Genomic DNA, 25,102 nt, shown 5'->3' with positions numbered 1-25,102 from the left:
AACTCGTACATTTCATCACTGTTCTTAAGTTACGTTTCTGTCGCTGTCGTTTCTCCCTCCCTCCGTTGAGGTGATCGGCCCTGTTCTTCAGCGTTATTTTAACAGTATTTTTCAAAACAACGAACAATTATTGAGCGGAACGAACTGGACCGACGTGTAATTCTCTGCTGCCATCACGCACTAACATGTTTCTCTCTCTGAGATGACAGAGGAGGAGAGCTGCAGAGTGCAGAGCTGCGTTCCCCCCCCCTTCTTCCCGTCTCCTCCCTCGCTGGACGCTGCGGCATCGCTCGCCCCCGCTTTTGAGCCCACCTACCGGTGGCGGCAGCAGCGCCCTCGTAACAAAAAGCACCCGGACCGGCACCTCCATTCCCCCACCTCTCCTCTCCCTCCTTCAAACCAAAACCAAAACCAAAACCCAAACACACCACCTCCACCACTCATACAGCAGCAGCAGAGCCGAGAGTCCGCGTTGCCAAACCGGGCGAGCCGCAGTGCTGCAAGCACACACCGCGCCGCACCGAGCCGGGGAGGCGCCACCACCCTACTCGCTTTGGCCTGGCGCTAGCGCTCGCTAGCAGTAGCAGCAGCCTAGCAGCGGGCGGGAGGAGGCGAGATTCCAAAGGGAAAAAAGGCCCGGGAGCAAAAGGGGAGGCGAGGTGCGGAGGGGGGAAAAGCGGCCGTGGGCAGTGGGGAGGGACGAGGGAGTCCAGTCCAATCCAATCCAGCCGGACCACGGCCGACGCGGTAGCAGCGCCGCTGTGACTGGCTGGAAGGCAAGTGTGCTCGGCAAGCGACGCACGCCACCGACACCGGCACCCCTCGCGGCGATCGGAGCCGCGCGCCAGATCCAACTCCCCCGCTGGAATCGCGGCGGATTCCGGCGCCCGCGGCCCCGCCCCGGATCTGCATTCCGCACAGGGGCTCCCCTCCTGACCGCCTCGCTCCCTCGTCTCCCCAGGCAATCACCCGCTTCCTTTCCCCATGAGCCTGTTTGATGTGTTTTCCCTGTATTTTCCGTTCGTTGCTATGGCGTGATTGCTCTTCCCGTTCGTTTGCGCAATGTGTGTAGCAATTTCTACTACGTCTCGTTCGGGATTTTTTTTTGATCATGTGCTTCGATAGCAGAGCCTGCTGCATACGGAGTTCCTCTGTTCATGCCGGATGTCGCGCTCTCTGAAATTTTATTGTACAGTTTAATGTTTAAACCCAAAATTTCTTCACAGTTTCTGAATATTTTTCCCCACCGCGCCGCTCGCTTTGATTTTTGTTGGTTGAGGTTCCGCCCTCCGGGCTCTCCGCTTCGTGTTTCGTTGTCCTTTCTGGACGGAACTGAACTCATAACTCAGTTGCAGCGAGGATCGCTCACGCGGCGGCAGTTCCACACGGATAGTAGCGCTCCGGCAAGTCGTCGTGCTGCGCTCCCTGCCTCCCTCTATGCTTCAGCTTTCCCCTTACCACGCTGGTCTGCTTCTGATGAACTCACTCTCTCCTCACACATGGAACATTCCAATCCATCAGAGGAAGCCCATTTCGCGCACTACTCGATTTTTATTTTTATTACCGTGCTTTTATAGTTTTGCTGACCGTGCAAGAATTCGGCCGCTTCACTACCCCACTGGGATAACTGCTGCTGCCAATTATTAGTAAAGGACGGAGATGAGGAGAGGGCGCGCCACAAGAACACCACAAGGACAATGAATGATGCAGCGGGGCATCTGGTTAAAGCCAAATCCACCGAGCGGAGACTGCCATCAATGTCTGTATCGAGCTTGAGGTAGTAGTAGCTCCGAGCTTTTAAGCCGCGTCACGCGCGCCTTCTTTACGGCCGGAACCACCAGTTCTTTCACCGGGGACGCAGACTTTGCTAGAAGTGGCGGGGGCAGCAGTAGGCGTCCGGTCAGGTCATCTCTGCCGGATAAACATGTGCGACCCCCACGCCGGCAATTACTTCGGCGGGCGTCTTTGGTGCCCGTCTTGCCCGGGCGGTTCTTGCCCGGGCGGCCTGCCTGCGGGTTCAGTTGCCGTTCGCGCTGAAGCCTGTCAGCTCTCAGCTGCGCCCAACGCCCGTATACCATCCTGGATTATAAGCTAAAACAAATATTTTTCTCTCGCACCAAATCATCAGCCAGCAGCAGCACTTATAATCCACGACCGAAACGAACAGGCCTTATATGGTCAGGGCACCACCGACCGAGGCTAATGCTCTCGTTGGTTCTAATATAAATAAAATGATGCACGTATACTAGTAAATATTTTTTGCAAACTATATGATAAATATAGAGTACCTACTTTTTTTTATATAATGCAAACTATCGCTACTTATAGATTGTTCAGAATTTTTTTTTGCTTTCATCATACCTCATCTTTATTTTCTCTCCCTATTCTTTTTTAGCATAGATCACCTTCTTTCTCTAAGCATACATAGCTATTAAATACCATTATATGATAAATATAGAGTACCTACTTCTTTTTTTTTTCCGATAGTACGCTTCACTTGTGGCTGGTAAAAAAAAAAGGTGCATTGGGGAAGGCCTGAGTAGAAGATACCGTACCGCATCAATTAAGCTCTGGTACGTGCGCACACATGAGTAAGACAATACGCTTACTTGCCCGCGTCAATGCCCTGGCCTAGTTCTGGCGTGACGGTGATCGGATCGGGTGCACTGTGCTGTGCTTGCAACTTGGCCTCGCGTGGGGGCCGCCCGCAACGACGCGTGCTGATTGTACCGCGCGTTCTTGCTTGAAGGATTGGTTTCCTCTTTTATGCAGGGATTCGATGCTCTTGGGCCTTGTTTAGATGCAAAAAAAAAAAAATTTGGTAAAATGGACACTGTAGCGTTTTCGTTGTTATTTGGCAATTAGTGTCCAATCATAGTCTAATAGGCTTAAAAGATTCGTCTCGTGGATTTCGTCTAAACTGTGTAATTAGTTTTATTTTTTATTTATATTTAATGCTTCATGCATGCATCCAAAGATTCGATGTGACGGGGAATGTGAAAAATTTTGCAAAATTCTTGGGGAACTAAACTGGGCCTTGGCCTGCCTGACCCTGACCCTGCTCTGTCCCTATATAGCTGTGACTCTACTGTAGCAGAAGCTTCTGCCTTTCGATGATTGGAGCTGTACGTCTCCTGCCAGTGGAATGTTAAGGGAGTGTTTGGGACTGCTCCACAAACTCCACCGTGGAGCAGCTCTACAAAAAATTGGAGTTTGTGGAGTACCTTTTTAGGTGCTCTCACAACTCCACCATTTTTCCTGGAGCAGAGTGCGTGGAGCTGAAACCGTTTGGCTAAAAAATGTGGAGCGGAGCTGAAAAACGTGGAGCGGAGCAGTCCCAAACACGCCCTAAGATACTTGAGCTGGTGAGGTACGTTTGGATCTATGAACCCTACGCGGCCACACTGGGGACTGGTTGGAGTAGTTGATCGTATTATTGGTTTTCTTTTCTAACCATATATAGTGGAGTGATTATTAACTTAAGCGCGTGTAGCACTTGCCCAACAACCGGTGTTTTACTAGTTATATTCAGTTTGGGGTTCTTGCTGGCAGACTGGCTGTATTTTGTATGGACATGCAGAAAACACATTAGCTCATTTGTCAGAAGGCTAGAGCCATACGTTAGTTTCCTATCTAATGTCTTCACGGTTCCTCTAGTCCTACAGCTTAGCTTCACTTGCTTTTGATGTTTCTGGTCTGCACAAGGTGCATATAGTATACTGGCTTTAATATGTGGGTTATGCAATGTTGTTTTCGTAAATTTGGTTAACTAATCTCAGGTCGATAGTGTACTGATTATCTTGTGGTGTTGGTTTGAAGATAGTTTTTTGGTTGACTTTTTTTTATTTGCCTGTCATCATATGCTACTAGCACTGTGTGTGGAAAACTGTATGCAATGTCACAATGGTCATGTTAGTTCATTTTTCTAGAATTACACGTTGGTTTCATGAGATGTCTATATTTTATATGCTTTATATGGTTGTCAAATTTAATGACTAAACAGTTTAACTCCATTTACTTTTGAGTTTTTCTCCTACCTATACCCAATTTATCAGTTTCGTAGCTGATCACAAATATTCACCACATCTTATTAGATACTCTGCAAGCAATGGATCGACGCAGCTGGCCTTGGAAGAAGAAATCATCTGATAAATCATCAAATGCAGATGCGTTGCAGAATTCTAATCATGCAGAACAGGTTTGCCAAGATTTCTTGTATAATATTGAGTTAGATTGATCTAAGTCTCCGTATTATAAGATAATAGTATTAACCTCCTATATTTTCTACTCCCTCCATTTCAAATTGTAAGTAAAAGCTATGTATCTAGAAAAGCCAGAACGACTTACAATTTGGAATGTAGAGGGTACCTAAGGATGCCAGAAGAAAGATTTGATAGGTGCAATTGCACAAGGGACTGTTCTGAGTTAACTGATGCCACTTGGTTGTTGGTCATGCAGCCTTGTTTCTTTAGTTCGTTTTTGTTTTCCTTCAGCAATAGGGTACATTGTCTTGACTAATTGAACATGTTCCTTCTAACCTGTGCCAAGATGTCCCTTGATCTGATCTGTTCACCTCTTTCTTTCTCTCTCTCTCTATCTTCATTTTCTTTCATAAACCGTGGTGGTGTGGTAAAGTGTCACATACCATTTGGCATGGCAATGGCTAGAATCAGTTGGCCAGTTTTTTTTTTCACCTTTATACATCAAAAGCTGGTTGGGCAGTAATCCTGTGCATTATGGTAACCTGATTGATAAGTTTTGGCATATCTTTAAAGTATACTTCTGCTAAAACAAGTTCTGTTCTCTGCAGGAAGATAAAGCTCCAAAATTTATGCAAATTTCACCTGAAACATATGCACATCTTACTGAGTCGGAGGAAAAAGTAAAAGTTTTAGAAGAAAATGTGAAGGTCTTGAATGAAAAACTCTCTGCGGCACAATCTGAGATCACAACTAAAGATGCTCTTGTGAAGCAGCATGCAAAAGTTGCTGAAGAAGCTGTATCAGGTACACATAAGATGACTAATTTTCTTTTTGAAATATGTTTATATTAGTCGTTTTCCTTTTTTGGATAGAATAATTTAGTAAGTTGGCCTGATATTGGGTTATGATTTATAAAAATAGGCTGGCTTCTGGATGGAAGTTAGGTTGTAACAATCTTCTTTTTTATATGGCAAACTTTCTCTAGATAATATACAGTTTAGTTTATGAGATAACTATACTAAATGTATTTGTGACATAATTTATGTTTTGGCATGCTAGGTTGGGAGAAAGCTGAAGCAGAGGCCTCCGCACTGAAGCTTCAGCTAGAAACTGTTACATTGTCTAAGCTAGCAGCTGAAGAAAGAGGTGCACATCTGGATGGTGCATTGAAAGAATGCATGAAGCAAGTAAGGACTGTTAAGGAAGAAGGTGAGCAGAAGCTACATGATGTAGTCTTTGCAAAAACCAAACAGTGGGAGAAGATAAAGGCCGAGTTCGAAGCAAAATTACTTGAATTTGAACAGGAACTCATAAGGGCTGGTGCTGAGAATGATGCACTCACAAGATCACTTCAAGAGCGGGCAGAACTGTTGATGAAAATTGATGAGGAAAAAGCTCAAGCCGAAGCCGAGATTGAAGTCTTAAAAAGCACAATCCAATCAGGTGAAAGGGAGATAAATTCACTAAAATATGAATTGCATGTTGTCTCCAAAGAGCTTGAAATCCGCAATGAAGAAAAGAACATGAGTGTGCGCTCAGCTGATGTAGCAACTAAACAACACCAGGAAGATGTCAAGAAAATATCAAAACTTGAAGCTGAATGCCAGAGATTGCGCAGCCTTGTTCGAAAGAAGTTACCTGGCCCTGCTGCACTAGCTCAGATGAAAATGGAGGTGGAGAGCTTGGGTAGAGAGTATGGAGACCACAGAGTACGACGATCCCCTGCAAAGAATTCTAGTTTCCATCGGCCTATGTCTCCTATGTCTCCTGTTCCTGATTATGCAATTGAGAACATACAACACATGCAGAGAGAGAATGAGTTTCTGACTGCTCGTTTATTAACAATGGAAGAAGAAACCAAGATGCTTAAAGAGGCATTGACAAAGAGAAACAGTGAGCTGCAATCTTCAAGAAGCATGTATGCTAAGACAGCAGGAAAGCTCCGAAGCTTGGAAGTTCAAATGTTGACTGGAAACCAACATAAGAGTCCATCAACTCCAAACATGGATATTCACTTTGATGGTGCATTGAGCCAAAATGGAAGCAACCCACCTAGCATGACTTCCATGTCTGAAGATGGGGTAGATGATGAAGGAAGTTGTACAGAATCTTGGGCCAACACTCTGGTATCTGAGCTCTCTCAATTCAAAAAAGAGAAGGCGGCCAAGAGCAGCGCGACAGAAAGCTCCAATAGGTTGGAGCTCATGGATGACTTCTTAGAGATGGAGAGATTAGCATGTCTGTCTTCTGAAGTTAATGGCAATGGCAGTACTATTGACAAAATGAAGATAGACGATGTTGGGGCTACTTTGTCTGGCTTTACTGAAAGAGATTGTGTTAAACATTTGCAGTCAGCTTCACCAATGTCAGAAACTCCATCTAATAAACAGCGTCTGTCTGAGAAATCTTCCCTTTCGAAATTCCAGTCAAGAATATCTTCCTTACTGGATTCTGAATCACCAGAGAATAATGCTGGAAAGGTACTTGATAGTACCAGAAACATTCTAAAGGATATTGAAGATGAGGCAGATTCGGTGAATGCAAGTGGGACTTTAAGTTCAGAGAGCAAATGTGCCATGGATCAAGAACTTAAGAATGCCATATTGAAGATTCAGGACTTTGTCAAGTTACTTGATCAAGAAGTCTCCAAGTTTCAAGGCCAGTCATCTGATTGTGATGGGCTATGTGAGAAAACACAACAGTTCTCTGCATTAGTTGACAAAGTTCTGTCAAACGATGATGTCCTAAATGATATTGTCATGGCACTGTCTGTTATCTTGTCAGAAACTAGCCAGATTAAGTTCACATTGTTGAGAGACAATAGCAATGAAGCAGAAACTAATAACTTAGATTGTGTTGATAAAGTGACTCTACTTGAAAATAAGGTGGTGCAGCCTGAGCCAGTAAAAGACAATGTTTCTAGTCTCTGCCCACTATTGCCTCATTCATCTTCAGATCCTGAGTTTGAGGGGCCTGCTGATGCTGGATTTGATGTTAAGACTGCAGTGAATGTCTGCTTGCCAGAGGAATATGAACAACTTAAATCTGAGAAGACAAATTTGGAAGGAGAACTAGCGAAGTGCAACGAAATAATAGAAGAAACAAAGGTTAGATTAAGTGATATGGAGAAAAACCTGGAAGACCTCACATCTAAGTTGGCTGACAGTGAGAAATCAAATAGCTTGAGTGAGACACAGTTGAAGTGTATGGCTGAATCTTACAAGTCACTTGAATCAAGGAAAATTGAATTAGAAAATGAGATAGAAGTGTTACAGTCCAAAATAGATGCTTTAATAGCTGAACTCTCTGATGAAAGACAAAGTCATCAGGAAGACTTAGTTAAATACAGAGATCTCGAGGAGAAGATGGAAAGGTAAATTCAAATGCTGATATATAGATCGCCCTCTACTTGATTTCTCTTCTGACTTTCTTTTATGATGTGAAGGTATGAGATGGAGAGGAGTTCAATGCTTGTGGATGAGGACCCAGACACCAAGTCAAAGCAGGTACAGTAGTTAGGTTTTTCCCATTGCTATTGTCTACGACCTTCATTCATTTGTTGCGTTTTAATCTTGATGTGTTAGTGTTTCCAGATCAATAAGTATGGCAGCACTAAATCACATAATGTACTCAAGCACTAAATTGATTTGAAAGTTTTTCAGGCTTACCTTGAACTGTAGTTTGTTGTGCCAAACTACTAAACTTTTCATGATACCAAATACTTTGAGCAGCTAATTTTGTATTTAAATGATGACAGGAGAAAGAGATAGCGGCTGCAGCAGAGAAGCTGGCAGAGTGCCAGGAAACTATGTTGATTCTTGGCCGTCAGCTGCAAGCTATGCGTCCTCCAGCCGAGTCACTAGGCTCTTCACCTAATGGGCAACGCATGGAGGACTTTCTGCAGGATGCTGTAGGAACAACCGCAGGAGAATATTCCCAGAAGCCTTCAGGCCAACCTGATACAGACCAGGATATGCTTAGGACAGGAAGTGTGTCTCCGGTCAACGGATACAAGACACACATGATCCCTTCTGATGCGGACGGAAGCCCTTTCGTTTCTCCTAACAGCTCCAAGCGCCCGGAGCATCGATCGAGGTCCTCTTCGTCATCCTCATTCACCAACCACCCGTTGCCAGACAAACAGAGCCGAGGATTCAGTAGGTTCTTCGCAAAGACCAAAGAGTGAAACTTCTCCGGAAACGCAGTATCAGGTTTGTTGATTATTGGTGCCGTTTGGGCGGGATGGTGGAGGTCATGAATTTCTGTAGAGCTAGTGAGGCAAGCCTGCTTGTGCGTTCTCTCAGGCCAGGTGACGCCTTTGGGTTGCTGGAATAATACTCAGCTTGCAGTCGAGCGGGTTGTGGCGAGTGTGTGTGGGGGAATGTAAGTTGTCAGTCTCTTCTGCTAGAGCTTTTCCGCGTTGCTGTGTGTTTGAAACCTCACTAAAACCTCACTGTACATGTGCTTACTTGCTTGAAGGAGCATGGTTGTTGGTTTGTGTTTAATCCTCTTGTGGATTAACCTGTGTGTATTGTCCTTGTACTGGTTTCATGTACAGTTAACCTGCGCTAATTTCAAGGGTATTGATATACGCATTATATTCTGTTGATCAGTCTGCAATCCTGCAGGCCCCGTACGATGATGCTATAGGGTTTGCGTGGTGTCATTTTATACAGGGGTTCCTTCTCGGTTTCAAAAAAAAAAAAGTCTGTCTACCCAACAACCATGGATTTTATGTGGTTTTAACACATGAATTTTTTTGCATCATAGAATTGAGATCCAACAGCCTTCACCTTCCCTCTACCTCCAGCCTTCTTCTACCTCCAGACAATCACAGCCTTCTTCTACCTCCAGACAATCACAGATCACAAGAAACAATTTTTTCTATGGAAGGACAAATCACAGATCGTAGAAGAGGAAGAGGAGAGACCTACCTAGAGGCACAGCTTCGTCCGAGATGTAGCCAGCGGCACGGTGCAGGCACGCGTGCGTGCGTTGCGGAGCGGGCGGGATCGGAGGACGCGTGCTTGCGTTGCGCGGCGTCAACAGAACGGAGGGACAGAGAGAGAAAAAATCTATATGTTTTTTTTTCTAAAACATATGTTTGTTGTATAGCATTTCTAGAAAAAAAATACTAATAATACCTATAACCACGTGTACAACTGACTGAATTATAGAAAGTAGCCTACATTTCAGTTTTCATGCCAAATAATACTACGTTAGTGCGTTAAAAAATAGGTTCGCGCAACGTGGATTGGTGTGCGTAGTCCATAGGTTGACGATCGCATTTCCGCTTCACACGTCAGTGCTGACGTGGACAGGAGGTACCACAGCAACGGCCATGGCACCAGTAAAACCCTCTCTGGTGGAGTTTCTCAAGGCTTCGATTTCATCTGTTCATGACACTATTTATGAAGCTCCTTTTCTCCTCCAACGACTAGAAGCCGGTGAAATAATTATTTTTAATTTTACCGGCTTTGACTTCTCTTGCTACTGTAACAATAAGCAAAAGCCAGAGGAAGCTACACCAAAGAGTCCCAAAGTTGCGCAAAAGCGCTAGGCCTGACACCTGAATACCTGATACACCTGATTTCAGGTGGTAGCAGCACTCTGGTCCCAAAATCGCTGTCGTCTCCTCCTTCAGCACCATAATCGTGTTCACCTCATTGAGCACGGACTCTACCGGTGTGTTTTGTTTGCTAGATGAACCCAAATTGGAGATGGTGATCCATGTTTTTGACTTGTTTAATAGTTTAGGCAAATCGATAGAGAGATTCAGGTTAGAAGAATATTCTCTAATATGCTAGCAGAACTAGTTTAGGTGAAAAATGGCGAATGAGTCCGTGCCCACCCAGTATTGCTCGTTGGTGCTTGCGGATCTGGATAGAAGCAATAATTGATTTGTCTTTCTTTCAGCAAACATCCAAATGATTTTATCTCACAGACCATTTATCTATGTTTTAATATAATGTTATCTTTATATCTGTTGCAATTAAATCTAAAAGAAGATCTTACACGATTATGTTTCGGTTAAAAATAATAATAAGTGGATCCAATGTGCCATAATCAGTCTGGTCATTCTATTCTAGCCAACCAAACAAAAAGAGCATCTCCAAAGAGTCTTTTTAAATTTTACTCTCTAAATCATCGTTTGAAGACTTAGTTGAATAAAAATCGCTTTCTATATTTTGTATCCTCCAACAGCACGCTTCTCTATATCTTAAGTGCACTCTAAAAAGTCATTATCGTTATCTATCTTTGGCTAGCGAGAAATCCAAAATAAATGATATCTCGTCCAACTAAAAAAAAAGAGCAACATGCTCCATTCAACTTTGCCCTTTAATCAAATACACCCTACCTATGATATCAAAAAAAAAAAAAAAACTACGTAGCCCTTGTAAGCATTGTCTCCTCGCGGAAGAGACAACAGTCACCTCGTCCACTCTTACATACATACTCCCGATTCTAAATTCCAGGGCGAATGGGGTTTAGATCCACTTATAAAAGCCGTTTCTGTAGTCGTGACAGATGCAACCCAGTCACCATGACCAACATTCAAGTACAATGTCCACTGAAAACATTTTAATGCTCTCTCCGTCCCAAAATAATAAGCATATTTTATTTATATAGGAAAAAGTCAAATTGTACAAGCCATGATCAACATATTCAAATTATACACAATGCTTAGAACATACAAACTTGCATCTACAGATTTATATTCAAAATGCATGAGATGATATTGATTCTTTAGCAAATAACAACATATTATAAAAGAAATTAAGAATCAAAATATATTTTATTGACTTTTCCTTTGATCAAAATACACGTATACGTGTATTGTTTCGGAACAGATGGGAGTATATATATCTGGTAACACTCCCAACTCGCAAGAACGGTATAATCCAACCCGTACAAGTCCTTTGTGCAAGGGTACAGCGTGATCACAGGAGCTGGTAACCGTGCTGCTTCTTACACAGAACCACATTCCAGGAAAGAGAAACGCTACTCGACAAAAGCATGTAAAATATGCCTAAAAACTCCAGAAATCAGTACATTAGGAACAGAATGGGCACAATTTTAACTAAACTACCGTACATAATTCAGTTCTCTATAGTAACATACACTACTCCCAACGCGAACAAGAAAAGAATGTCAAGGAAAAATTGATCAGCAAGATCAGTTCGGCACAACAATATGAACTCCCCCAGCAACTAAATGATTAACAGAACAAAATGGGGGAAAGGAGGAACACAATGGAATTCCACTTAAACAAAGAAAAACTTACACGGTGATGTATACTACTATGTATAACATGGTGCTCAGCATCAGCAGGATTGGAGCACGAGTGGGCCAACCCAAGTGCTGAACATATCACTCAGGGCCACCTGTACTTCACTAGAGCCATGCTCGCAGCTTATGAGCCCAGCGAGGAGGGGGAAGAACTGGCCAAGGTTCTTCTCGAAAGCTGAGTCACCTAGTCCGCTAATAGCTTGCAGGGTTGAGACAACAAGAGGTGCTCTTGCCGCAAGTTCCCTTCGCTTCGATGAACCAACAGGGATAAGCCAATGGCCTAGCGGCTGTGTGCCACTGGAAAGCTGAGAAGGTCTTGCTGTGCTCAAGTATACCTCAAGGACCTCCTTGCACAAGCCAATAAGGTGACTCTCCACCACCTCTGTGCTTCCATGATCAGGAGAGCTGTCCAGAAATATGTTCTGAAGGATACTGAGGCACAGCTGGTATGACTCGTTCTCAAGGCGCAACAATGGCGGGTCCTGCATTTGCGTCATCGAGCCCAACTCTTGCAACTTGGAACGCAGATCACTATCACTGTTTATTTTGTGAGTATGTGCGGCAACAGTGTGCAAGGCCTCGAACAGGATTACTGTGTTCTGTGCTGATAACTGTGCTCTGTACATGTTATATACCTCCATCACAGCCTACACAAAGAAGTGCATAAAAGTAAATACAGCTGGCACTATCATATAGAAATTACCAAGCTCGTTTTTTAGAAGTTAAAGCAGATATTTCATACAAATTACAATTGAAAAAACTAGGAAATAAATTTTTGGTTGAGCAGATAAGAAATGGCTGAGAAAGGCTCTACAGGAGCAGGGGAATATTCTGAATAAATTTTACTTATTATGTTTAGTTTGTCTAATAATATATTGTACCAAAGGAGATCACCATCATCAGGAACCCCAAAAGAAACTTCAAGATAGGAGGGCGCAGAACTATATATTTTCTTGTTTTTCCAGAAGAAATATTTTATGGGTTAACAATACTTTTATAAACCCACACCTATGTTATCAACCCTACATATACATGGTGTGGCATTGCCAAATTTTTCATTTTTCTCAATCTCAACTACCCATTTACAGATGCTGTACCAGATTCAAAGAATTCAAGAAAATCAGAGCTCTGAGAAAACAATATGTATCCGGACATAAAAGCAAACAGAAGCCTACATACCTGAATCAATAGGAGTTGTACAGCAGCTCGACATTTGGCATCACCAATTGCAAAGTATAGATTCCTTGATCTAGAGGATTCTTCATTGTCATCCGCTAATGGTTGAGATTCGTCCTCTCTATTATCAGCAGAGACTCCATTTTCTGTTGGCACATTTTCCAGGTAAGCTCCAGATGAAACATAAGTGAAATCAGGAAGCGTCTCAGTGGCAGCTTCTTTCAATGACAATACAACCTCTAGCCATTTTTCATCCACAAACATAGATCCAGCACTGCTCATCAAACGAACAAATGCAGCAATACCTATACCAGCAAGACTCTGATGAGGACGCTTTATGAAACTTGTCAAGAGCAGCAGAACCTTCTTTAGAAGAGGATTAACTGTATCATAGAACTTAACAAAGAGATCTACAACCAACTGAAGTGCCAAAGTGCATGTCTCGTATAACCAAGCATCTTGATCAAGTTCTGCAGGATCATTTTCCACATTTTGTCCTTGTGGAGAACTACCAGATGGATCAATAGCATGACGTACATAATCAAATATTGGAAAAAGCACTGAATCGAACACCTTCTCCCATAAAGGCAGCGAGAAAAGATGGCCATGGTTTCTTAATGTGTCAAATAACACTTGCAAAGCACTTTTCCTGATTTCCGGTCTTAAGTCAAAGGTAAGTTCAGACAATCCTGCAAGGTTTTCAAATAAAAGCTAACGTTACCACATGCTCTGGAAATATAATAATTTCAACAGCAAACAGCAGAAGAATAGCCATAGAAACAAAAAGAAAAAATATATAATTACCCGCTAGTAAAGGAAACCAAAAGTGTATATGGTCTTCCTTGTCAACAAGCACTGTGCCTTCCTGCTTTCCATCATTAGTCAAATGAGGCGAGGGTGGATTACTGTTTGAAGGATTGTCCTTCAACCTTGAGGATCCAATATCACCTTCGGCCAACTTTGCCGCGCAGAATCGAAGAAATCCAATTGCATTAAGACTTATATCCTTGTTAAACCTGCTGTTAGTAAACGCAATAAGACAGTTCACACAATCATTGAATGTCGTTGACTCAGTCTCAGTAATGAATGGAAAGTACTCCCGCAGAATCTTTTCTATAATTTCAAAGGCCAATAGTACAATATTTTTGTGATCATCGTATGACGCTGTCGCAAAGACCTGAAAGATGTAAACCAGCAATGGATGTTCAGGAATGAAAACAAGAATGTCCCAGAGGTCTCTAGATAAGAGTTATGGTACATGAGTGGAGGTGTCATACCATAAACATACTCTTCCATCCTGACTTCACATGACTAACACGGGCCAATACCATTTGAGAGACACACCTTATGATAAGTTCTCTGATCTCAACAGCTCGGCTCTTCCTCATTACAACAACAAAAGGCTTCATAAATTCATTTTGGAAATTGTAGTTAACGAGCTCCTCACGCTCCAGGAACTTCATAGATAACTGTCGCAAGGAGTCCATAGCAAATATTGCGATTGAAAGATTTTCTGAGCAGCCAATGGTGACAAAAAAATCAGACAAGACATGCCATATACTTGACCAAACAAGCCTGATGCGGTTCATATTGTAATGCCTACAAGAGGGCAAAAAGTAATCACACATTGTCTATAAGACAGAATAGAAGTGTAAACAAACATATTGCAATGTAGTAATGATAATAAAGCCTCGGATTACTTACGCTATCTCGACTATCTTTGTCAGACTAAAAACTCTTGGATCAGAAGCAGACCGTAATTCCTCCATTGAAACCTTACAGAGAGCCTTCACAAAATCAATTATACCCTCGCTGTTGAGTTTTTGACTTCTTACAAATACACGGTTCATTTCAGTCATCCCAACTTGCTCCAAGAGGCTTGTCACCTCATTATTCATTTGATCCACACCAGAAGCTTTGCCACCGACACCAGCACTGTCATAGGAGCCTCTTTTAGAAGCTGAAGTAGCATTAGGGGCCTTCTTTTTCAGAACAGGAAGAATCGATGACTTAGCCTGTTTTGATTTATCAAGGTCCGGCTGCTGCAGCGCAAAGAAAGTGGCATCTGGAGGTGCTCCCTCTCCAACAAGATGTAGATTTTCAAAACGAGAAACACATGTCAATATATGCTCCCATGCTTCTTGCAAGTAATTTCCATCTTCATCTGCAATTAATAGAATTGCCTGTGAGGCAATCCACCACCACAACAAGAGAACATGAGAATGATAAAAGATTTTATCATGATTCTTAAACTAAGATATGGAAGACTGCAACTAGCAGCACGACATAAGGCATGCATGTCACAAAATGTACAATAAGGCATTCAGATGACAAGTCAGAATGGACGAAGGATAGAATCTGCAAGCTGGGAATTGGGACATTTGCTCCATGATTAGATGTCAAGAATGTTCTGCTCAATGTGACAATGCAATATTACCAAATGTTCAATTCATCCAATTATTAAACCAAGCAGCCCTAACTCAGAACCAACTCCTGTCTTGTACGAGTGTCACTACTCACTACATCAATCAAGCTATCAAAAAGTATTTTCCAAATTTAGCCAAAACTTGTCATCAAAAGGAAGCAAACTCTAGGCATCATGGTTTCATTTAATACTTGTATTTGATCTTTTCAACAAGCACTAGGAAGAGAGAGAATGCTACAACCAAGTGAAGAGCAGATGGCTTAACAGTTATGTCTTAATAAACAGTGCAAACCTTAATGGCTTCAACATTTTTCTGCTTAATATCAGCAGCAGAGTGAAGTGATGTAAACTTGGCAAGTGAAGTGATAAATGCATCTCTTTGAGTCTTCATTGACATGGCTGCAGTAACATGGATTGCAGAGCGAAATCCTTCAAGGCACTGGGATACAACAATTTCATCATCACTCTGGTCAAGTGGAACACTGAATGCTGCAAGCATAGGAGCCCAGCAAACCTCAACCATGAACTTCAAAACAACTACATCTGTGGCAGGATAAAATACAGACCTGATTGTTCCAAAAAAAAAATCCTAGATAAGACATTTATCTGATAAATTAAATGTCAAAACGCAATTCATGACCATAAATATATTGTTAGCAAAACAGAAAAATGTTGAAATAAAACACGCATCTTAATCTAGCTTAGCTTATACCACTAAACATTTAAAATAACTTACTCGGACATGCGGGCCTTTTCTTTAAATTGCTCCTGCATATGCTTAATGAGGTCATCACTTGTTTCCATAGATGAACCTCGCTTGCGTACGACAATGTTAAGAATGTTATCCAACCCAAGAATTTTGTTAGAACTTGTTGATTGTTGCTGCTGTGGAACAAATTCATCTTCTTTCATCTTAATCTCCTTTTTCCAAATCCTTTCATACAAGGATCTCATAAATTCTTCAGGTAGGTCTTTCCCATCATCGATACCACGATTGTTTCTAATAAAATCTTCTGGTGACATCTGCATTGATTAACACGTTACATAATTGTGTAAACCAGAACTCCACAAAAGAACCTTCACCACAAGAAAGTACCTTATTTTTTACCATTGGGTTGTGTGCATCAGTGTTAAGCATTATGACTGAATAAGCCAGGACATAAGCTGTATCTGCACTGGAAAAGGCCTTTGGATTACATTTGCAGTAACGCTCTGCAAACTTTTCCATAATCCGATCAATCTTTTGAGCTTCTCCAGGCAACCTGAAGCCTTGAAGGAAAGCTCTAATTGCTTCATCAAACTCCAGTCCTTGAAAATCAAATGAGTCCACATATGCATGCATGACTTTCAGCGATAAATCTTCCCTTTCACCTAAATAATCACCAATCATAGTCTTGTTCAAGCCAGAAGCACTTTTTAGGAACGTGGCTATCTCCTCTGGTGACTCCCCCACCTTGCTTGCATTAACGAGGAACTCAATCCCCTTCTTCGGCTTCCGGTTAAACAAAGAGATACCCTCCTGTTATTCAGACATAATTAATCAACCACATAAAAAGAAGAGAATCAACAGATACAATGGAGAATTGGAGATGCAGGCAAGTTGTATAGTAACAAGCACATTCCCACCAAGAACTGAAAGCAAAATAACTAGTAGTATAGTATCATCCACCTGAAGCTCTATCTTGTAAGCTCGACGTTGCTCCAAAGATGCAGCCTCTGAAATTCCATTTGATAGCTCAGAATGTGAATCAGATGCTTCACTAGACTCATCTCCATTGTTATCTGCCTGGGGGAGCTCATTGCCACCATCATTGTCATTCTTCTCTGATTCTACTATTAGGAGAAGCAGGATCTGGAATCCGTAGCTGCTTATTCATCCAATCTCCCATGGACCTCAGAATAGCAACTAAGCATTTCATTGCTTCACTTTTCATTGTGGTATCCTGAGGTGGTACCAATGTGGTAGGGACACCAGCAGGAGGTCCTTGAGCAGTTTTTAGTAGACCATTCACCATCCTATTGGTCAAAACATCAAGAAAAATATCACAAAAAGAATAGCAAATATAACTAATGCTGAACCAGAGCACTAAGAAAACTGAATGATCCAGTACCTCTCAAATATGTTTGATGAGTGGACATCACAATCGTAATTAAGGAAAATATCAACTAGGATTTGAGAATCACCACAGAGCTGCTCCAAAAAACGAAGAACAATCATCTTTGCCTGATAATTTGGTTGAGCAATATTTTCCAACACTCTCAAAATGATCATGGGAAAGAATACACCAATCTCTGCCTTCAATCCTGGTCTGAATCTTGCCACTAAGCTAATAAAAATAGAACAAGATAGCTGAAATACAATCATATGCGATGAGGCACAGTTCTTTAAAAGTGACAGGCATAGATACTGCTTGATAGCACCGAGAAACCTGGACATGTTAAAAGAAAATCTTGATCAAACAGGGATCCACCGAGAAACATAAAAACCAATCAAGAGAACGGGTTACACAGCTTAATAGAATAGCAATGCAACTACTGTGCAACAAATATCACCTACTGATTATATCAAGTAACATGACAGAAGATGCTGTTGTACATAGAATATTGAATAGTATTTGTAATATTTATCGGTAGGTTGGTAATATATATTCCCATGCCAACACTTTAATATCAACCATTTCTCAGCACAATGATTCCCGTCCATCAATCAAGTAATTTAAAAGCACCAGTATAGACAAAGGCAACTGAAATAATAGCTGACGCACTGACACTACCACAAGTGATGTCCCTTGCTAAATTTACTGAAAAACTGCTTACACGTTGTAACAGCATGCGAGAGGAGGGTGGGGGGGGGGGGGGGGGGGGGGGGGGGACAGTTTGCTCATGAAGGACGCGACTGTGAATTGTCATTGCGAAAAATGAATGTAGACTTTGCTGCTGAAAAGCTAACTAGCTATTACTATCCACATGAATGCATTGTAATTTTATCATTTCTGTTCTGATAAAACCTAGTCAATCCGAGAGAAGAAATACTTGCACATCTGTGTATCATAAGCTAAAACATGTTCCCTAGTGGCAATTCCAGTACATTCTTCTAGCTATTGATCACTTTCCAGTCAAGTAGTTTCATTCAATTGCCAATGCTAATTCTTGTAGTACAAACAAAGCCAGATGGAGCATGAATTCAATTAACTAAATAATACAACGAAGTGCATGAAGATTAAAATCAATAGCGGCTTTGGAGATTAACTCTCCAAGTTCCTTTTTTTCCCAGGAGATCAGAGAAAGTCCGATAGGTTTCTATTTCAACGTCTAAGCAATAGCAGTGTGACATACCAGTTTAATCCCTGCCAGATGCAATTAGGAATTCCAATATTTTCTCTAAATTTGTTGACATAGGCATACATCGAAACACTATCACCATATCAAACCAACAGTATTGCTATTATCAATTCAGTGCCTACAACTTTTGTGCCACCTTTTCAGTTTTCATGCGATAAAGTGGCACACAAATTATTGTTCAATACTGGGAAAATGTTTCAACAAATTCAGAAGATCTGCAGCACTAAACTTGTTTGTCAAAAGTTTCAGTGAGTGTATATGTTACCTCTCACTGGTCCGGAACACAGCCCCAGCATTTTCAAGCAAGATCTTGAGAAGCTCAAGAGCAAGGATCTTTCCTCGCATCACTATGGGATCTGCTGGTGCATCCTTGGGTGGTGTCTTCATGGAAAGCTTACACAAAGCCCGGAAAACTAAGAAAGCATCCCTCCGCAACTTATTTCCAATTCTCACATCAGCATCGTCATCCAAGGTGCCTACCACTACCCCCTCGACTGCCAAGCTCGTCCTTACGACCCTCAATAGCTGTTTTGTACATGCTGATCTCCCAGTACTTGGCATCAAGCATGTCCTTATCTGTCGAATCAAGCAAATCTGCTGGGTTTGCCCCTTCCTCTGCCGCTGCTGTCGTCTCAAACGCACCATCATGGGCAACAGTGGCTCCTGCCCCTGCTGATGAAGCTGTCCGTGCCAGAGGTGTGAGTGACACCATCAAAGTCACCAATGATCTTCGAAATGAATCCATGTACAGCATTGGGGTCAGCAGTTGGCGAGCCCGAACCAGCGTCAGGTAGCTCAATCACGTCAGCCACGACTATGGGTTGTACGGGCACGGTCGACGAGTCAGCTTCCATTCGGCGGAACACAATCACCAGCATCTGCACAAGCGAAGCCTTGGCAGTGGCCTGATTGACGGCACTGCGGCTCCCGAGGTACATATCATAGCACGCGCGCACGGCACGTAGAAGGCAGTCGCCGTGGAGGCGTACAGACGTAGAGGTGACCGCCGAGAGGAGCGTCTTGAGGAGAAGGAGCTCAATGTGCTCGTCATCAAGGCCAAGCGCATTGCAGGCGGCGTCCAGGAGTGAGGCGACGAGCTGCGCTGAGGGATCAGCAGACGGGTCAGGCCTCGCCATGGATGTAGGAGTGTGCGATCAGCCTGTGAAGGAGCTCCAGCGCGGCCTCGGCGAGCTTGGCGCTGCCCGAGCCGAGTGCGGAGGTCACAGGGGCGAGGAGCAGCTCCGAGTCCGCGAGCGACAGGCTGCGCAACGGACCAGGCTGCGCGGACGAGGAGGTCGGCGTCGAGGGGGCGGAGGTCGGCGTGGACTGGCGCCTGCGCCTCGCCTGCGGGCGGCGGCGGGGGCTTCTGGAGGCGGTCGAGGATGGACTTGGCGGTGTGCGAGAGCTTGGAGTGCGCCTTGTTGCGCCACGAGGCATTTTTAATGAGCTTCTCGAGGAAGGGCGTGAAGACCTCGACGAGGCGAGGGTCGGACTCCGGCGGGGAAGGCGGCGGCGCCGCGACCGCGGAGGCCATTATTCCGCGGCGGGAATCCGGTGGCCGCGGCCGCGCCGCGCCGGGTGGATCTGGATCTGGGCGGGGCGTGGCGGGGGTTTGAGGTGGTTTGGATCGGGGAGTGGGGCGTCGGGGAGAAAGGCACAGGTAGAGGAGAGAAGGGAGAGATGCTGGTCGTGCGCGTCGTAGATTTGCGATGGGAGCTTCCAAGTGACAGATCTGTTAGCTGTCTATGACATGTGGGGAAAAGCTAGCATGGGGCCAACGTGTCGGTGAGTTAATAGTGGGGTTGCAGCTTGCACTGCACGCAGGCGATCGACGGGCGAAAGACGAATAGACGATGCAAGGCCTCGTTTAGATCGCTGTTAGGCACTGTAGCACTTTCGTTTGTATTTGACAATTATTGTTCAATCATGGCCTAACTAGGCTTAAAAGATTCGTCTCGTAATTTACAATCAAATTGTATAATTAGTTATTTTTTATCTATATTTAATACTCCATGCATATGTCCAAAGATTTGATGTGATAGAGAGAGAGTGAAAAAACTTGGAATCTAAACAAGGCCCAAGTGACAGGAAGAAGAGCAGAGGTGAACCCGGGATGAGCATATAAATTTCCAAACGGGCCGCGCGAAACGGGGTGGCACGGGCCCGGTGCGAAAAAGCACGGCCCTAGCCCGGTACGGCCCGGTCTCGCTCGTGCATGTGCCTGGTCCGGCCCGTAGCCGTGTCCGTGCCTGGGCCGAAAGGTCAGCCCGTAGTGCCGGCCCAGGCACAGCTCGTTCCAACGGGCGGCACGGAGCAGGCACGGCTCGTAGCCGTCGGATCGCGGAGGCGGGGCGTGAGCCGTTGAATCGCCGGGCGGCCGGGGGGTCCGGTATATAAGCCGCCTGATGCAGCCACTCTCCCCACTCCCCTCACTCGTAACCCTAGCCTCTCGCCCTCTCCTCTCCGGCTCTCCCCGCTCACTCTATCGCTCGCCCGCTCCTCGCCGCACTCGTAACCCTAGCTCCTCGCCTGCTCGCCGCTCTTCGCCGCACTCGTAACCTAGGCTCCTCGACGCCATCACCATGGAGTCTTCCGGCGGGTAAGGGGTCAGTCCCGGTGGCCGGTGGTTCTCTCTTCTCCCTCTCCGCCCTCAATCTCCTTCTTCTCCCTTAGATCCGGTGGTTCCCGCCCTCAATCTTCATCTGTTCCCTTATTCTTCATCCCTGAACGTCGATTGAGCCTCGTTCTCGGCATCCTCACCGCATCTCCGTCATCTGTCCGTCGTCCACATCGCTGGCTACCGCTACCTCCGGGGTCCGGTCTCCGTTGAGGTACCGGGGGTGTGCAATCGGTCCGTCTCATCGTCGTTGTTTACGGGGCTCCGGCTGTAGAGGTAAGGGTAAACCCTAACCCTAACCCAAACCCTAATCCCCAACCTAACCCTGCTTTTATCTGTTGATTGTGGCAGTCGTCGAGGAACCGGAGACTACAGAGATGGCCCCAGGCGCCGGGCGACACGATGACGGGGAGTTTGACCACTCCTAGAACGACGAGCTGCGTATGTGCGGGATGGCCGGAGATGATGAGGACGATGATGTCCGCGAGGACGCTGCCGTGCTCTTCGGCTGTTCTGTTACTGATCCCCTTCCCATCGACGACTCCGACCCCCTAGTCGACGTGGCTGATGCCGACGGTGGCCAGGGCGATTAGAACCGACGTGGCTGATGCCGACGGTGGCCAGAGCGAGGTTAGCCCTATCGGTTCTAATCGCCCTTCCACGTCTGCTGTCTGGGAGGACTTTGAGAAGCACTACAAAACTGAGAAAGGTAGAAAGATCAGGTTTGCTGCCACTTGCCTTCATTGCCATAAGCGCTGCTTTGCTTATTCTGCTCATGGCACTAGGCATCTTACTCGACATCTTACTAAGTGTCCTAAGAAACTTGAGAAGACCCGGGGCATGACTCAGACTCATATTGCTTTTAATTCTGATGGTTCTGTTCGTCGTTGGGAGTACAGTGCTGAGGTAGCTCGTGTTGAACTTGTTCGTATGCTTGCTAGATTGGGCCTACCTCTTATGATTGGTGAAACTGAGACATTTAAAGATTATATTAAAACTGCTCATAACCCTAATTTTTCACCTGTCTCTAAGCAAACCACTGGTAGAGATCTGTTTAAATACTACAATGAGAAACGTGATAAATTGATGGTCTGTTTAAAGGATAATGTTGTTTCATCTGTTGCTATTACCTCTGATATATGGTCTGGAAAGGCTAAAGAAGATTATTTATCTGTTGTGGCTCATTTCATTAATGCTGATTGGCAATTAGAGAAAAAAGGTACTTGGTTTAAGGTTGATTGATGTGTCCTATAATGCTGAGAACATTGCTGAGCTTGTTGCATCTGTTCTGGCTGAGTATGGTATACTTAACAAGGTTTTTTCTGTAACTTTGGATAATGCATCTGCAAATAAAAATGCTATGGATAAACTGAAACCTATACTTAAAGAATATTTGGGTTCTGATCTGTTTTTGCATCAACAATGTGCTTGTCATATTATTAACCTGATTGTGAAAGAAGCACTGGCTGCTGTGAATCCTCTCATTAAGGATTTTAGAACAGCAATCTCTTTTATGAACTCCTCTAATCAAAGAATTGCTGCATACAAGAGTTATTGCATTGCTAGTAGTGTTAGACCTAAGAAGTTTTGATTAGACATGGATGTTAGATGGAACTCTACCTACCTAATGCTTAAGCACTTGCTGCCTCACAAGAGTACTTTCAGTACTTTCATTGAGGCCAATTACCCTAGAGGTTTAGGTAGTGGTTTCCTTTTGACTGATGATCACTGGGCTATGGCAAATAAAATCTTTGAATGTCTTGAACTATTCTATGACTCAACTGTTGATTTGTCCGGTGTTTACTATCCTACTTCTCCACTTATGATTTATCATCTTGTTAAGATTGCTATACACCTACATAGGTATCAACATGATGAACATCTAAGATCTGTTATCCAACCTATAATTGACAAATACAATAAGTACTGGAAGAATATACCTGATCTTTATTCTATTGCATTCATATTGGATCCAAGAGCTAAAATTAAGGGATTTACCAAAGTGCTTAGGAAGTTACATTCTCTTTTTAATATTGACTACACTAATAAGTTGCTGGACACCAGAGCTCTTCTGTTTAAAATGTATAATAGGTATGATGTAATGTATGGCTCTAATAGGCTGAAAAGGGTTGTTCCTCCATCCCTGTTTGGTAAGAAAAGAACAGCTTGGGCTAAAATTTATGATGATGAGGAGTTGGATGTTGGAGCTGGCTGTTCTTCCCTCCCTTCTAGTCTTGATCATTCTAGGAGTGTTTCTACCACTTCCTTGCTACAGGCAGCAACTGCTAGTTCTAACTCTAGTGAACTTGCATCCTACCTAAACTGTAACATAGTAAGCCAGTTGGATGATGAGTTTGACATCATGCAATGGTGGCATGAGCACAAGCTTACTTATTCAATACTTTCTGTTCTTGCTAAAGACATTTTGACAGTGCCTGTGTCAACCATTTCTTCAGAGTCTACTTTTAGCTTAACTGGCAGGATCATTGAGGAGCGACGGCGGAGGCTAAACCCTGAAACTGTAGAGGCGCTTACCTGCATCAAGGATTGGGAGAATGCTGAGACAAGACTGCAGCACATGGTGGAGGACAAGGAGCTGGAAGAGGCCTTTGCTGGTCTTTATCTTTATGTCAACTAGTTCACTTCCCATTTATGTAATGGTTCTGTAATAACTGAGACTTGGACTTGTGGTGATGGATGTAATGAACAATTAATCTAGGTGCTGGCTATACTCTTTTCCTATTTAGGGTTTCTCACAAGGGTGAGTTTTACCTAAATAGGTTTTTAATGAGGCAGTCATTGCACAGCTCCTACTTAAATTAGTTTTAGTTTCAAAAGTTTGTGTTCTTTGCTGTGCTGTGTTCTGATCTATTTTTGATCTTTTGTGAACTTAGTCATTTTAGATCTCTTTGAATTGCTGTGCTGAGTTCATTGAGGGTTTTTGCTAGTTTAGTGCCTGGGCTGGCATGGGCACGCTGAGCCTGGAGTCGGCATGGCATGACACGGCACGCTCTAGGAATAATAGTGATGTGTCTGGGTCTGGAGTCGGACATGGTGGCATGACACGGCACGGCACGGTTCATCAGCCGTGCCTAGCGTGCCATGCCCAGACGTGCCGTGCCAGGGCGGGCTATTGTCGTGTAGTGCCATGCCGGCACGTTTGGAAAACTATAGATGAGCACGCGGGAGTCTCATATCAGAGGCACATAGGGCATGATTGGTTGCTTCGGTGAGGGAGAGTTGGGATGGAGAGCTAGTCCAGGATGGTGAGATGCATGTTCAAATCGTGTACTCAGTCGTGTTTGGTTGTCTTTATTATTGGTCCAGTATAAGATGAGATCTTGTTTGGTTGCATGCATGGATGAGAATTTTGAGTGTATGACACATGGGTCCCTGTGCCATGCCTGAATCAAACCATCCTGTATGGAGAGGGAAGTGGAAATTGAGAAGATAAAGTCGTGTAGGATGGAGGAGAGCAGATGAATGAAAGGATACATGCGAAAGGTGCAAGGAGGACAACCAAACACACCGCATGAATGAGGTCAGACATCAAAACGGTGCGGGGACGGTCCGATTTGGCCTACCAATCATGCCCATAGTTATATGGGACGGTATTAGGCCACACAGGAGTGGTGGTTCGACACGGACCGGGCTTTTTTTAGATTGTGGAATATAAGCCACATTTGCGATAGTTCATTCCCATCCTGACTGCCAAGAAACCATTCTGCATTACGTTTCCTTAAATTCTATGTGAACATTCAAGGTCACTTATAAATTTTAAATTTTAAATTTCAAAACCTATGAACTTACTAACATATATTTGGCACTCTAAACGACTTCAAATCAAAAACCTTCGACTATAAAGTTGTAGATTGTAGATTATACCGAGAACTACAACTTTGGTATATACGTCAACGTCCGAGGTTGTTTGGAAATTTCAAATTTCAAAACTCGTAGACTTAAAATAATATTTTGGGACTCTAAACATTTTCAAATAAAAATCATTCAACTACAAAGTTGTAGATCACATCGAGAGCTACAATTTTGATA

General features: G+C 43.8%; 3 protein-coding genes across 5 annotated transcripts; 2 read left to right on the top strand and 1 right to left on the bottom strand.

Moving 5' to 3' along the window:
* Positions 1–254: 254 nt before the first annotated feature.
* LOC136548821 (filament-like plant protein 4) lies at positions 255–8,805 on the top strand. 3 transcript variants are annotated; one of them, XM_066540206.1, is made up of 6 exons: positions 255–961; positions 4,095–4,198; positions 4,811–5,006; positions 5,262–7,575; positions 7,648–7,708; positions 7,960–8,805. In XM_066540206.1, the coding sequence occupies exons 2-6, from the start codon at positions 4,109–4,111 to the stop codon at positions 8,386–8,388; spliced, it is 3,090 nt and encodes a 1,029-aa protein (XP_066396303.1). In that variant the 5' UTR covers positions 255–961; positions 4,095–4,108; the 3' UTR covers positions 8,389–8,805. The 3 variants fall into 3 exon arrangements, with proteins under 3 accessions (XP_066396303.1, XP_066396309.1, XP_066396315.1); XM_066540212.1 differs by lacking the exon at positions 255–961 and adding an exon at positions 992–1,777; XM_066540218.1 differs by lacking the exon at positions 255–961 and adding an exon at positions 3,235–3,370.
* Positions 8,806–11,208: 2,403 nt separating this feature from the next.
* Positions 11,209–20,128, bottom strand: LOC136548812 (brefeldin A-inhibited guanine nucleotide-exchange protein 2-like). The gene is given in 16 exon segments (XM_066540201.1): positions 11,209–12,139; positions 12,672–13,357; positions 13,473–13,845; positions 13,946–14,267; positions 14,373–14,851; positions 15,386–15,659; positions 15,830–16,116; positions 16,190–16,612; positions 16,763–16,927; positions 16,929–17,109; positions 17,205–17,522; positions 18,701–18,930; positions 18,932–19,141; positions 19,143–19,559; positions 19,561–19,761; positions 19,763–20,128. Coding segments are annotated over 16 exon segments (5,385 nt in total). The 5' UTR covers positions 19,970–20,128; the 3' UTR covers positions 11,209–11,527.
* A 1,491-nt stretch (positions 20,129–21,619) lies between these two features.
* Positions 21,620–23,690, top strand: LOC136467353 (zinc finger BED domain-containing protein RICESLEEPER 4-like). The gene is made up of 3 exons (XM_066466035.1): positions 21,620–22,141; positions 22,263–22,459; positions 22,916–23,690. The coding sequence occupies exons 1-3, from the start codon at positions 21,620–21,622 to the stop codon at positions 23,688–23,690; spliced, it is 1,494 nt and encodes a 497-aa protein (XP_066322132.1).
* The last annotated feature ends 1,412 nt before the right edge of the window (positions 23,691–25,102 follow it).

The sequence above is a fragment of the Miscanthus floridulus genome, chromosome 1 (genome assembly GCF_019320115.1).
Source record: "Miscanthus floridulus cultivar M001 chromosome 1, ASM1932011v1, whole genome shotgun sequence".
Classification (NCBI taxonomy): domain Eukaryota; kingdom Viridiplantae; phylum Streptophyta; class Magnoliopsida; order Poales; family Poaceae; genus Miscanthus; species Miscanthus floridulus.
The sequence above is the reverse complement of the archived record's forward strand: the minus strand, read 5'-3'. Positions and strand labels throughout refer to the sequence as shown.